The 14,263-nt window shown below is 48.1% G+C and overlaps 1 protein-coding gene and 1 long non-coding RNA gene across 4 annotated transcripts in view; one reads left to right on the plus strand and one right to left on the minus strand.

Annotated features, from left to right (window-relative positions):
* LOC131102941 (uncharacterized) overlaps nucleotides 1-14,263 on the plus strand; it is a 53,318-nt gene that overhangs the window by 36,696 nt on the left and 2,359 nt on the right. For all 3 annotated transcript variants that reach the window (XR_009119515.1, XR_009119516.1, XR_009119517.1), the window contains one exon: nucleotides 13,797-13,900. This is a non-coding gene — a long non-coding RNA (uncharacterized LOC131102941). The remainder of the gene's footprint in view (nucleotides 1-13,796; nucleotides 13,901-14,263) is intronic.
* The window catches only part of LOC131102883 (RNA binding protein fox-1 homolog 3-like), a 247,406-nt gene continuing 241,993 nt past the window's right edge, over nucleotides 8,851-14,263 (minus strand). The window contains exon 16 of the mRNA XM_058048547.1: nucleotides 8,851-12,722. Within this exon, the coding sequence (XP_057904530.1) occupies nucleotides 12,720-12,722 (3 nt within the window). The 3' untranslated portion in view covers nucleotides 8,851-12,719. The remainder of the gene's footprint in view (nucleotides 12,723-14,263) is intronic.

A 14,263-nucleotide genomic window follows, 5' to 3' on the forward strand; every position in this document is an offset into this window, starting at 1 on the left:
TTTGGGGGGGGGGCAAGTGCAACGACGGCAGAGAAAATAACGCCGAGCGATTAGTTAGGTCTGATTTTTTAGTATTATGCTTTTGAAGGCATATTGTTTTGAGAAGCCAAACTCTTTACTGACTTCCCGTTCCCCGGCAACTAGCGGGAACTAGTTTTCCTCAACATCCAAATCCCAGCAGAACTCTAATAGTTGTCATATTTAGAAAATTAGCTTCTAATGCTACTAAAATAAGTAGAGTAAAAATAATAAATTATAGAATAAAATTAGATAAAATTATTAATTAATATGAATTAATTTTTAATTAATTGACTATTAATTAATTATTAATAAATCATATATAATAAGAATAAATTATAAAATAAATTTTATAGGGAATCTTGAAATTGTTGGAAAATTAAAAACAGCAGAAAATGAAGAAACAATTGTAATCCTATGAAAATAAAGTCAAAATATGAAGAAAAAGTTGAATTCCAAACAGAAGAGGTGCAATTTTCCGAGAGTAATATGATGTCTTTTTAGTAGCATAAAGTCAAAATATGATTTTTTTTTTTTAAAACCGCTGTAGTATTCCGAAAAACATGTTTGGTATGTATGGGAGAAAAAGCAGGCCAGTTATCGTCTCTGCCATTCCACTTCGGAATGTTTTGGATGTGCACGTGAAGCCCCACCTTGGTGGGGAAGGAGCCAACCCAAGTGGTTTCCGTCATGGTGGTGGTCTCCACATATCTAAGTGCAGGAGGCTTTCCAGCTGTGGGCCATCTTTGAGGAAAAGATAAGGAAAGAAAATGTTCCTCGGATACGCCTGACGCCGCAGATGACAACTGGTTCTGCCGATCTCCGACACGTAACCAGTAGCGACGGCGTGTGCTTTACTTTGGCTCCTAGTTCCTTTTCCTTGAATGACCGGGTGACTTTTCACGGGATTTTCAGGATTTTCCCAACATATGGAAGTGGTGAAATGAGGTGTGACGCGCACGGCCACCGGTGAGAAATGTCATTCTGATGCGGGTGACATTTGCTACCTGGTAATTGTCACTGTGCCACTGCCCCCCCCCCCCCCCCCCCCACCCGGCGCATCAATCTCCATTATATGAGCTCAGCTGTGACCCTGGGTGACCTTGCGGCACTCGTATTTTGGAGTCAGCGGAATGTTCCAAACGGAGTGTAGTGAAAGGGCGCATGGGTATTTTCAGCCAATCTGCTTGGGACCGCGTGATTCTTTATTTGTTCCTTTTCCTCTGAGGACCGGCCCATCCGCTTCGCTTCTGCTGGGTCGGGGCCTCGGCCCCCCCTAGAGTTCGGTGGCAGGAGTGCACTTTGTCATGTTTTGGCCTAGCAAGCGTAGCAAGTGGCGTCCCCTTTCTTCCACGCCCTGCTTACGTGGGGCGATTTCACACCGGCGGGGGCGCAAAAAGCCATTCATCTTCATTTTCACCCTGCGGATGAATCCCAGGAAAGAGGAGCAGGCGGACACGGGCGGGTTTCATACGCCGCCAGGGCTGCAGTGAGACACGTGTCAGCGATGTGGTCCTCTGTGGACGCCCCATGTGACCCGCATTGATCCTGTAGTCTAATAAATGTCCACAAGGCCTCAGGTCCTGATCAACAGCTTGCAGAGGTCCTCCATTCACAGGAGATCAATGAAGCAAACAAATGGAGATGCGGAAAGAGGGAATTGTGTATCGGCTTGGGGTGTTGAGGTTCTTGGAGAGGACTCTTTAGCTTCTTCCAGTTCTGGTACTACGTATGTATGTGCCGGACTTGGTGTGGTATGCCTTAGTGCAGGGGTCGGGAACCTTTTTGGCTAAGAGAGCCATGAGGACCAGATATTTTAAAATGTGTATCTGTGAGAGCCATATACATTTTTTTAAACATTGAATGCAATAAAATGTGTGCATTTTTATGTAAGACCAACAGTTTTAGATATAATGGGCTCTAATTACGTAGACCAGGCACACTACCCCACGCCAAGGGGGTGTGGCCAGCACACTTTCGTGAGCAGCGCAGTGTCCAATAATAAATCAAATACTTGCTGCCATTAATACAACTTCTGCTGCTGCATGGTTTTGAACCGTATTCAGTATATTTCATTCTTTTGGCCATCTTCACCAGAAGGCTTGGTTCTGCAGCTTTAGCTAGGTGACTATTTGACTAAAGGAGGAAAGTTTATATTTACATGTTTTTTTTTACATCTCAATGACCGAGGTAGACTACCGCATTACCCAGTAATAATCGAGTTTTGGTGTTTGACCTGGAAAATCGAGAAAGATCAGGAAAGATAGATATGGTCGGCCATATTGCAGTAGAAAATAGATGGACGGATTAAAATGCATAAGAAAGTTTAGATTTTTAATATTATTTTTAACAGTGATTTCTGTGATGTTTACTTTAAAATGTTAGCAAACATACATTTTTATTGTGGTAAGAAACGCTTGAGAGCCAGATACAGTCATCAAAAGAGCCCTACCTGGCTCCCGAGCCATAGGTTCCCTACCTCTGCCTTAGTGGATTTCTTTCCGACATGCTTAGCATCATCTTCCTTTCAATCCTACCCCCTCCTATTGCTAATCATTCAAATAATACAAAAAAATAAAAATGGGAAAATAAAGAGAGAAAAAATATATAAATTACTATTCATAACAATGTGAAAAACTTAATGAAAGGGATAGTTGGGATTTTTTTGCCATGAAGTTGTATTTGGGGGGGGGCAAGTGCAACGACTGCAGAGAAAATAACGCCGAGCGATTAGTTAGGTCTGATTTTTTAGTATTATTATATTAAGTATTATTTAGTATTCAAATAATACAAAAAAATAAAAATGGGAAAATAAAATTACAATAGGATTAAAATGTAGTAAAAGTCCTAAAATAGGAATACATCAGGATTTCATGTACAAATAAGTTGAAAAATAATAAATAATACAATAAATGTAAGTCAAGTAAAGACATTGAGAATAAATATATCAATAATGGAGATATTCGGAATATCGATGAAGTCCTGCAAAGAGAATGTATCGGCTAATATCTTTAATATCTGCGATATGCCAGTTGAACTAGATCGGCCTCTTTGGGCTGGCGTCGCCGTGAAGCGCGAGGCCCTCTGCCCATCAGGGGGGCCGATGGGGGAGGAAGTAACACATGCGAGGAGCGGCAGCAGAAGGCGAGGTGGACATATGCTCTCCCTCCGTGGCCCTGGCCTTCCCGCCTCACAGGACAATATGGCCGAGGGGGGAAAAAAAAGCCGCTCAGCGGCGCGTCCGTGGTGCCATTTACCCGCCTCGCGTCTTATCTGGCTTTGCCGGGAGCTATTTCAGTCTTCCTGCGACCGGGGAAATAGAGCAGGTAAAAGGCGGGTCTTTATTTAGACTTCCTGGTTGCGGCGTGAGTTTGGGCTTTCATCCCGTACAATGATGCTAACTAGCATGCTATGTTGATGTTGGGATTTGGATGAGGGCTGAGGGTTGGGGGGGTGTTACCTGGGAAAAAAAACCTTGGAAGCACGGGTTTTCTGCCATTTTTGGACTGTGGGATCCTTGTCTCCTCCGGAATGTCTTTGGACAGAAGAAATAGAACCATTGACCTTTGGGTTCAGGTTTGGAGTTAAGGGTAGACTTAGGGACGCAGTTCTGACCTGGGTATCTTGGTTTTGGGGGTTAAGGTTAGCTTAAGTCCGAGGATCATCCCAGGAGTTGGTAGTTGGTGGCTTGATTAGTGGGTCTCAGGTACACAAATCCAGTACTTGGTCTTTTTGGGCCTCCAGCTCTCCAACTAAGACGTCAAGTTCCGCTTCTTTGTGTTCAGCCGTCATTCAGGAATGCATGACCGACCTGGAGTTGCCGTTGAATCCCAGGAAGCACAGATGCTTAATGGTTCCACGGCCTCCAGTCCAGGCTGGCCGGCCCTGATGGAAAAACCGTTGGCGGTTGGATGCCGGTGCCAAGCGCCACTGCAGTACTGAACATAAAAATCTTCCTGAGATGCTTTTTTAATTTTAATTTTCATTCAACCGAGCTTATGTCTCTTTGTAGTTATACTTTTATTTTGAAATCCAGCTCTAATTAGTCCACGCAGGTGTACCTAGTACCGTTTCGGGGTGAGGGTAATCGTCCTTGCGTGTCCTTGTGAGGCCGCAGTGTCGCGTCCACTGCAGCCTCCCAGTGATGGATGTCTGACGGAGGACGCTCTCCACAGCCGCGTCACTCGCCAGCACTCCCGACACTTTTGCAGGCTGCAGGCGCCTTCCGTCATGGCTGGTGTGAGGGCGCCCCCTAAAGACCGCTTGCGGCCTGACACGGCACGCGGCGCCCGGCCCTCGGGGCTCCGGAGCTGCAGAATGAAAAGCAAGGTGCCGCTAATTAGCCTTAGCGCGCTCGGCAGTCTTTATTTTGGCTCCGTAGCGAACGCCAGCCTCGCCAACCTCGCCAGCCTTGCCAGCCTCGCCAGCCGTATAATCCTCAGGGTGAGTAAAAATGGATTTGGGTGACGTGGGCCAACGTGCAGGATTGTCCACAGACTCTGGCCGGTCCTGCGAGCACGCAAACTCGTTGCGTCTAAATCTCTCCTGTTGTGCAAACAAAAGGCAGCAGAAGCCCCCCGTGAACCCGCCGCCGCTCCATCTCGCCATACGGGGCGGCGTGGCGTAGCACGTTATCAGAGGCTGCTGGCACCGCCCCCTCCCCCTCCGGGTCTCCAGAGGCCCGGACAACAGACGGGTCACAGCGAAGCCACATTTCAAATCCGGTGTGCAGATGGACACCAGTGGTGGCGCTCCCAAATCCTCCGCTACTTGGCACCCGGCGCCAGCGAGGTCCGTCGCTTTACTGCTGGGACTACTACCAAGGATATACAGTAGTAGATGTAGTAGATTAGACCTGGGACTACTACCAAGGATATACAGTAGTAGATGTAGTAGATTAGACCTGGGACTACTACCAAGGATATAGAGTAGTAGATTAGACCTGTGACTACTACCAAGGATATAGAGTAGTAGATGTAGTAGATTAGACCTGCGACTACTACCAAGGACATGCAGTAGTAGATGTAGTAGATTAGACATGCGACTACTACCAAGGACATACAGTAGTAGATTACTGCGACTACTACCGAGGACATACAGTAGTAGATTAGAGCTGTGACTACTACCAAGGACATGCAGTAGTAGATGTAGTAGATTAGAGCTGCGACTACTACCAAGGACATGCAGTAGTAGATTAGAGCTGCTACTACTACCAAGGACATACAGTAGTATATGTAGTAGATTAGACCTGCAACTACTACCGAGGACATACTACAGTAGTAGATTAAAGCTGTGACTACTAGCAAGGACATGCAGTAGTAGATGTAGTAGATTAGAGCTGCGACTACTACCGAGGACATACAGTAGTAGATTAGAGCTGTGACTACTAGCAAAGACATGCAGTAGTAGATGTAGTAGATTAGAGCTGCTACTACTACCAATGACATACAGTAGTAGATTAGACCTGTGACTACTACTAAGGACATACAGTAGTAGATTAGAGCTGCTACTACTACTGAGTACATACACTAGTAGATTAGAGCTGCTACTACTACCGAGGACATGTTGTAGTAGAGTGAGTAGTGCTACTGGAGTACTACTAAGTACATACAGTACAGGGGTGTCCAAATCCTCACTGAGGTTTTCCATTCTTTTGTCTCTTGAAGGTACTAAAACTGTGTAGTACAATGTGTAAACTAGTAAAGTATGTGGTTACTTGGTACATACGCAGTACCACTACAGTGTACCCTACCTACCAGAAGTGTAGTACGCACTTGTACTATTATGTAGTAATAGTAGTATGTAACATGACTATTGGTTGTGCATGCAGTACCTGTTGTGATATTACTTCCAGGGTGGAAGTGGTGAAGTTCCTTCACCGCCCCCTCCACCGAGGCCCCGCCCCCCGCCCCCCGCCACCCTGCCCTTGCGTTGCCCCCGGGACCGATGGCCATAAAGCGTGCGCTCACCTCATTGCGCAAATTGCGGCTCCTGTTCTGCCCGCTCAGCACTTTTGATGCTATTCTTGGTTCCGCTCCTTTCAAGGCTTCTTATCATTCTTTGGCCCCCGGGGGTGATCTTTGGGCTGGCCCGGCCCGGCGACATCGCATCCTCTAGGACGGTGTTGCTACGTGGCTCCTTAGGGCCCTTTCGGAGGGCGCACTTTGACCTTCTGTGAGGTCATGCCAGCGTAAAGCGTGTCATGTGATTCAGACCAGCTTTTACTGACCCTTAAGATTGGAGCTGCTGCACAGGAAGTTCCCATCCAGTGGAACCTTTGAGACCGCACCCATAATGTGGACGGCATGAGGAATCATCATCCACTATGCACTCAAACGCAGCATCGTCCACAATTCCCACAATTCCTTGTGAAAATAACGTCAAGGAATGTTTCCAGTCCTTCTGCTTTGTTTGTTGGTGTTTGTCTCCCTCTGCTGGTCAGACGGGGTATTACAGCTCTAAATGGCAGCAGCCTCCATTTCCACAACAAAGAGCTTTAGTGACGCTCTCTCTCTTGCTTTACTGAAGTCCTTGTCCCGAATGTCGCCTTTTAAAAGTCGCTCACCCCTCGTCAATCTGCCGTAAAACTTCCCGAAGCGACGTGAAGGGGAGAGCAGGCTGCAGATGGCGCTGAGCGGGACGGGGGCCGCGGTGGAGGAGCAGATGGCGGCGCGGCGGCCTGATGGATGTTCTGTCGAAAGCGGCCGACAAGGAACCTGCTGCCGCTCGCGCACGCGTACACGCACACGTACACGGTGATAAATCCCTGGTAGAATGATTTATCAGGCATGTTTTTATCATTTATGTGTTTGGTAAAAACGTAACGTGTTTCATCGATAAAAAGGCCCCTCGACCGATAAAGTACCATGGCTGACTCGTCCTAAGTAACACTTGATGGAAACCACAAGACAATTTGAGCGAGGAAAGAAACCCAAGTCAGGGGTGACCAACATGCGGCCCAGGGGCCATTTGTAGCCAGCATCGTCTATTTTGTTCCAAACGTAAAGTTAACGCTTGAGGGCGACGTGGGTGTCGGTTATTCATCTCCACCAGAAGGTGTCATCACCTTTAGCTTTTTTTTTTGGGGGGGGGGGGCAGTAGTCTGAGCTGTGTTAGTGCACGCGTGGTGCGTTCATGGACTTGTCAAAGTGGAATGGGTTGCCATTTGTAACAAACATAAACATGCAAAAAATTCCGAGTATTATCATTTGCAAATGTAATCGCAGTATTTCCCAAATTCTTATGTATTTACATCAAATTCTGTGTTATTTATATTATTTATATATTATTATATTATTTATTATATTTTTATTATATTTTATATTAATATAATAATTATAAAAATTATAAAATTATTACAAATATAATAATTTATATTATTTATTATATTTTCCTCCCTTCACCTTCACCTTTACCTTCACCTGTTCGTCCCTGTCAGCCCTTCAACTTGACTTGACCGATTGGGTGCAGTTCAACGCTGTCGCCAGCAGAGGCCGCTGTCTCTCGCCCGAACGAATCCATCTCTCTTCCTTTCCGGCTCCTCGCAGGGTCTCATTTTGCCGCAATTAATCCAATTAGTCCAATTTCAATTAGCTGTCACAACAGGCAAACGGATAATAAGCATTAGTAGCCGCTTCTGCTCCTTTTCCGTCTGGTTGGCGAGTGAATAAAAAGTGGCTAAGTGTGCCCTTTCAGCGCTCGAGTGCAGGAAATAAGCGGGGCGGACGAACCCCCTGCTCAGCTCTTTTCTTACGGCAGCTGAGATTAATTAGTGTCATATAAATACTGGAGTGAGCTGACAAGCAAACCGGGTCGTAACTGGGTCGGATCCGCTCCTAATTTGCCTCATGAATCATCTCTGGTCATTTTATTTGCTGCCAAAAGGACACCAGGGAGTCCTGCGTCTGCACAGCTGATGGCGCCCCCCCCTCGCCCCACCCCACCCGTCATGGCGGCCAAGCTCTTGTTGATGCGCCGTGTCTGTACGGAGTGGACCCTCCGCTTTGGACCGCAACCAAGGCCTGTTTTTTTCCCTTTTTTTTTAATCAGCCGCCCCTTAAAGAGTGTCATGGCTTCGTAATCGCTCAACAGCTAGCGCCGCCTAGCACACTTCACACAGGATGTTACCATGTAACGCCTGTACGCTAACTAAGGGTCCACCGCACAGAAAACCTCGTTTTTCGCAAGAATAGCCGGGTAAGACCAAGCTGTCTTAGGACGGTCTGCACCGAGCTCACGTTCTCCATCAATGGGGGAACATGAATAGGATAGTGACATCACCAATGATGTCACTATGAACGCTTGGCTGTATTAGTACCCGTATTAGTACACTGTCCCGCCCTTTGTACAGTACTCCATCTTCCAATCATATGCAGTAGTAGTACTTATTGAAGAGTACTGATGGAAGTACTCCACAGTCTCCTGCCTGCTTGCTATTTGTGATTCAGGTTCCCAAAGCCCAGGACTTTGTTGAAACGGAAGTCCACGTGATGTTTGGGCTAGGTTGACATTTCCTCGCCGTAAGACGACATGTTGTTGTTGTTGTTGGGGGTCGACGCCGAGTCAACACCGGCGATCTTTTCCCGTATTTACATTTGGCTTTTTCCGCACCCGGAGGCAACGTGCCGTTGTCCCCCCCCCCCCCCCTCGCCGCCGTCGCCGGGCTCGCCGCACAAGACAGGCGCTCTCCATCTTGTAAACCCTGAGGGTGGGGGTGGGGGTTGGGGGGGGGGGCGCGGGGGTGTTGGGCCGAAGACAAATGGCTCTGCGGGCGGCGCCCCAGGATTTGTCGCGGAAGGGAAGAAGAGCAGACGGCCATGTTGAAGTAGACAAGTTTATTCATGGTCATAATAAGGATGATGATATTAATAATTAGTCATAATTATAATAACGTTAATGTCATAATAAATAGAACTCTTCATCTGAAGCACGTAAAGAGAAGCATACAGAAAGAGGAAAGAAACACAAAGTACAAAGAAGGGGGGGGGCGGGGGGGGGGGCTTCTAGAGACATTATTTTTTTTAACCTTTCAATATAGCCATTACATTTTTTAACATTTTTAAAACTTTATTTACCTTGAACATTTACAAAACGGAGAAAGATAGATTTAAAAAAAAAAAAAGTTATAAATACATTTTGTCATTTTTGAACAAAATACAAGACTTTGGGGAGGACTTTTCTCCTGAAGGTAATGTGGGGGGGGCGGGGGGGGGGGGGTCGTTATGTACAGAACAGCAGGAGTACAAAAAGGGTCACACACGCTCCAAGGGTGGTGCGGGGGTGACGTCAAGGGGGGGGGCGTGCGGAGTGGACTCATTTGTGCTCAGGAAGATCTAGACCAGGTAGACCACGACGAGGGCCACCGCCCCTTTCGGGGCGTGGGGCGGCGCCCTCCCCCGCGGGGCAGAGATGGCCGAGCACGACGTAAGCCGCCGTGCATGTGAAGCGCCACAAGCGCTCCGGAGTGGAAGACCGGCAATGGCAGCAGTCGCCAACGACGACGTCTTTGTTTACAACGGGAATGTGCTGCAAAGCCTCATGGGACGTGGGGGGAAGGGGGGGCGGGGTCTAATTAAAGTCAAGCCATGCATCAGCTACATGCCTTTACGTGGAAACATCCCGACTGCAGCGTTTACGTTGGGCTATCGTTGAAGGTGATACTCGGGTTACGTTTTGATTTCGCTCCAGACGAGCTTGAGAAACGACGCGGAGAATTCCCGACCGCTTTTTGGAATTTTTGGACCGCGCTAATGAACATCATAATAATCCCAGCCACCAATATCGTCCACTCCACTGTGGCGACCATAACGATAAAGATGCCTGAAACTGAATGAATGATGGGGGTCATGGGTCATGTACTCGGTGCACTGTTACACGGAGATCCGGGACGAGAGGACCTTTTGGGACCCCCAAACCAATATTGAAGAATGAATCTTTCCGTCAACTCCCATTGCACGAAAGACGAGGTCAACGTCACCTGAGGGTACCCACTTCCTGTAGATCACATGTCAAACTGGACACTGAATCACCAACTGGAAAGAAAACCTGGAGTGTGGGCCCCCCGTGGTACGAGATGAAGGATGTCTCTATTCCAAATCAAATACTTCAGGACCCAGCAAGTCATGGTGAAGTTCAGCCTTCACCTTCTCCAGATCATAGCTGGCTTCTTGTGGAGATCATTCAGGTAGAAGACCTACGTCGAGGAACGCAACACGTCGGTAACCCGAGGACCACCCGTAGTTCCGGCTTGCGGCGTTTGCGCCACAGGAAGTGAAATGAATGAGTCCCTCCTGAAGAACATTTACACAAAGTACATCCAGAATCTGCTACGTGAACAACTAGTCTAGCTGAGGAAACGCAAAGGCTGCTTTGTCTTGCTTTTTTTTTTTTTTAATATTTTTTTTTGGAAATTGAAAAAGTAGAACGTGAACGTGGCCAAGCTAGCAAGCGTCGCTTCTTGTGACAAAACGAAAACAAAAGCGTCCATCTTGGATGGGCGGCTAACAGTCTGGCTGAAACGTGCGTGTGCATAGATCATCGGCGGCCGCCTCCATCTCTGCCCGATCAACCCGCCCCGGCCTCTCCTCCGCACAGGAAGTTCCCTCCAAAGTAAAACTCCAGCCTGCCGCCGCGGGCCTTCGGCGCCGCAAGTAGGCCAGATGAGTCATGTGACGGCGCTCCAGCCTTGAAGGCCGATTCAACTTCACAAAGTCTTTGCACTACACAGGAAGCGTCTGGAGGAAGAGGCGGAGCCCTGATTTGTTTGTCAAAAGCTGAAATGGGATGTCAGTCAAAAGCGGAATGACGGGAGATTTTAGTGTCGACGACGTCGGAAGCTTCGGGCAACAAAGCGCCGCCAAGCCCCCTCGGGGGCGGCACGTTCGCTCCACTACGTTAGCAGTAGCGATCGCTCCCTCAGCGGGTGGGGGGGGGGGCTAAATCTGGGCCAGCACGGGTGGGGGGGGCGGGGGTTGGCTCCAGATCAAAGACCTCAGAGGCCGCGCGTTCAAATCCCACAATGGGGCGGCGGACAGGAAAAACGATAAATTGGATCTAATTAGAGCGCTCTGACAGGGCTGGGTTTTTTTTTTTTGGGTGGGGGGCGAGGGGGCGGGGGGGGGGTGATATTCCAAAACATCACAGAAACCAAGGAGGTGAAAGTGAGGGGGGGGCGGGGGGGTCACAATCACCATCACACATCCAATCATTGAACACATGATCACATGGTACAGTAAATAGCAGGGGGGGCAGGGCTGGGGGGCGGGGACTGAAATCTAAAAGGGGGCTTCTCTGCCCGCCCCCTCTACTCCCTGACATCACCACAGCCCATAGAATAGATATGTATATATATATATTCATATGTATATTTCTATACAGCCAAAGAATACACGGAAGTACATTCAAAGAACTCAACCAACATTCTCGTTGAACACGTTAACAGCAACTCCTGATAGAAGGATCTCCTCCTGATAGAAAGATCTCCTCCCGATAGAAGGATCTCCTCCTGATAGAAAGATCTCCTCCTGATAGAAGGATCTCCTCCTGATAGAAGGATCTCCTCCTGATTAGAAGGATCTCCTCCTGATAGAAAGATCTCCTCCTGATAGAAGGATCTCCTCCTGATTAGAAAGATCTCCTCCTGATAGAAAGATCTCCTCCTGATAGAAGGATCTCCTCCTGATAGAAGGATCTCCTCCTGATAGAAGGATCTCCTCCTGATAGAAAGATCTCCTCCTGATAGAAGGATCTCCTCCTGATAGAAGGATCTCCTCCTGATAGAAGGATCTCCTCCTGATAGAAAGATCTCCTCCTGTAAAAAGAAAAGGCCAAAAAAACACGCAAACGAGAACACGGACGCCAGCCCTCTCCGGGTGGGCGTGACCGCCAGCCGTCGGCGTGCCACGCCCCCTGCTGATGTCCAATGGTGTTACTCCTCCCAGTCGGTGCTGGTGCGAGGCGCCGACAACCAGTCAGTCGCTCCTGGGGGGGGGGGAGTGAAGATGGCGACCGACCCGGAGTCGCCATAAAGCATACGAGGGCGGGGGGCTGGGGGGGGGGGGCGCTGCCAGGAGGAAGTGACATCACGACAGCATCCAGAGGGGGAGGGGGCACCGCTAACAGTAGCAAAGAAAGGGGGAGCATCGCCAGCGCCAAAAGGAAGGAAGAAAGTGGCCTGACCTTTGACTCCACCGACAGGAAGCATGGCGCCGCCTCCACCCGACCTTCCCGGCGACAGGGGCGGAGCCTTGTGGAGGAGGAGGAGGAGGACGGGGAGGAGGCGGAGATCCTCCTCGCTCCTCCCCCATCAGCACGGAGGGCCGACTGTTCATCTCCCAGAACCCCCAACATAAAAACATGTTTGTACATATATATATTTCTACGCCTTTATACACACTTTGTACCATTGGAAATCACAAAAGTATAGAAAAATAAAATGTTTTATCCTAACGGGACACGTCTCATCCTCTCGCTGTCTTTCTGGCACAAAGATGGCCGCCTCCCGGTGGAAAGCGGCGCACTCCATCTGTCAACTTTGAGGCCGCTTTGATGCCGCCGCCACCGCCGCCGCCGCCGCTTTTGTACGCCTCCCGTCTTCCCTCTCCAGCCGCTCCTCTCCCGGTTGTTCTCTCAAAGCTAGCTCTCCTCCCGCCGTCCCTCTCGTCTGTGGTGTCCGTCAAAACCGAGAACCGCTTCCTGGCTATTTACTGCAAACAGGGAGACAAGCGAGGACCAGGTGAATCCTCACAATCACGTTGGCTTTCCCCGTGCCCCAGTTTTAGTAGGACGTCTGCCTTGGTTAGCAAACACTGTTGCTCTTGGTTAGCAAACACTATTGCTCTTGGTTATCATACACTGTTGCTCTTGGTTATCATACATTGTTGCTCTTGGTTATCATACACTATTGCTCTTGGTTATCATACACTGTTGCTCTTGGTTATCATACACTGTTGCTCTTGGTTATCATACACTGTTGCTCTTGGTTATCATACACTGTTGCTCTTGGTTAGCAAACACTATTGCTCTTGGTTATCATACACTGTTGCTCTTGGTTATCATACACTGTTGCTCTTGGTTAGCAAACACTGTTGCTCTTGGTTAGCAAACACTGTTGCTCTTAGTTAGCAAACACTATTGCTCTTGGTTATCATACACTGTTGCTCTTGGTTATCATACACTATTGCTCTTGGTTATCATACACTGTTGCTCTTGGTTAGCAAACACTGTTGCTCTTGGTTAGCAAACACTATTGCTCTTGGTTAGCAAACACTATTGCTCTTGGTTATCATACACTGTTGCTCTTGGTTATCATACACTGTTGCTCTTGGTTGTCATACACTATTGCTCTTGGTTAGCAAACACTATTGCTCTTGGTTAGCAAACACTATTGCTCTTGGTTATCATACACTGTTGCTCTTGGTTAGCAAACACTATTGCTCTTGGTTAGGAAACACTATTGCTCTTGGTTAGCAAACACTATTGCTCTTGGTTAGCAAACACTGTTGCTCTTGGTTAGCAAACACTATTGTTCTTGGTTATCATACACTATTGCTCTTGGTTATCATACACTATTGCTCTTGGTTATCATACACTATTGCTCTTGGTTATCGTACACTATTGCTCTTGGTTAGCAAACACTATTGCCCTCCGCTACTGGAGCATTCCAAGCGACTTAGTGCAACCAGTTGCGTAATTTTCCTTGTTGATGCCTGGGAATTTGGTCAAGAAAACACGGTTGAACCCTGCCGACTAAAACTCATCTCTTCTGGTCTTTCTTCCAGGGCTTGGGGAAGGACAACCTCACGACCTTCAGGAATGACGGAAGATGGCGCCCCCCCCCCCCCCCCCTTCTCAGCGTCTTGGTCAACGGGAGTGTCCACTAACGGTAAACACTTCATTTTCTGCATGTAAAAGTCTAAATATTCCCGACATCGGAACGTCTAGTCTCATGGGATGAATTGGATATTTGCTATTGGGAAAAAAAACTTTTGGAAGTTCGTTCATTCATTCATTTTCTACAGCTTTTTCCTCACAAGGGTCACAGGGGTGCTGGAGCCTATCCCAGCTGTCTTTGGGCGAGAGGCGGGGTCCACCCTGGACTGGTGGCCAGCCAATCACAGGGCACATATAGACAAACAACCATTCACACTCACATTCATACCTATGGACAATTTGGAGTGGCCAATTAACCTAGCATGTTTTTGGAATGTGGGAGGAAACCGGAGTACCCGGAGAAAACCCACGCTAA

Source organism: Doryrhamphus excisus, chromosome 15 (genome assembly GCF_030265055.1).
Source record: "Doryrhamphus excisus isolate RoL2022-K1 chromosome 15, RoL_Dexc_1.0, whole genome shotgun sequence".
Taxonomy (NCBI): domain Eukaryota; kingdom Metazoa; phylum Chordata; class Actinopteri; order Syngnathiformes; family Syngnathidae; genus Doryrhamphus; species Doryrhamphus excisus.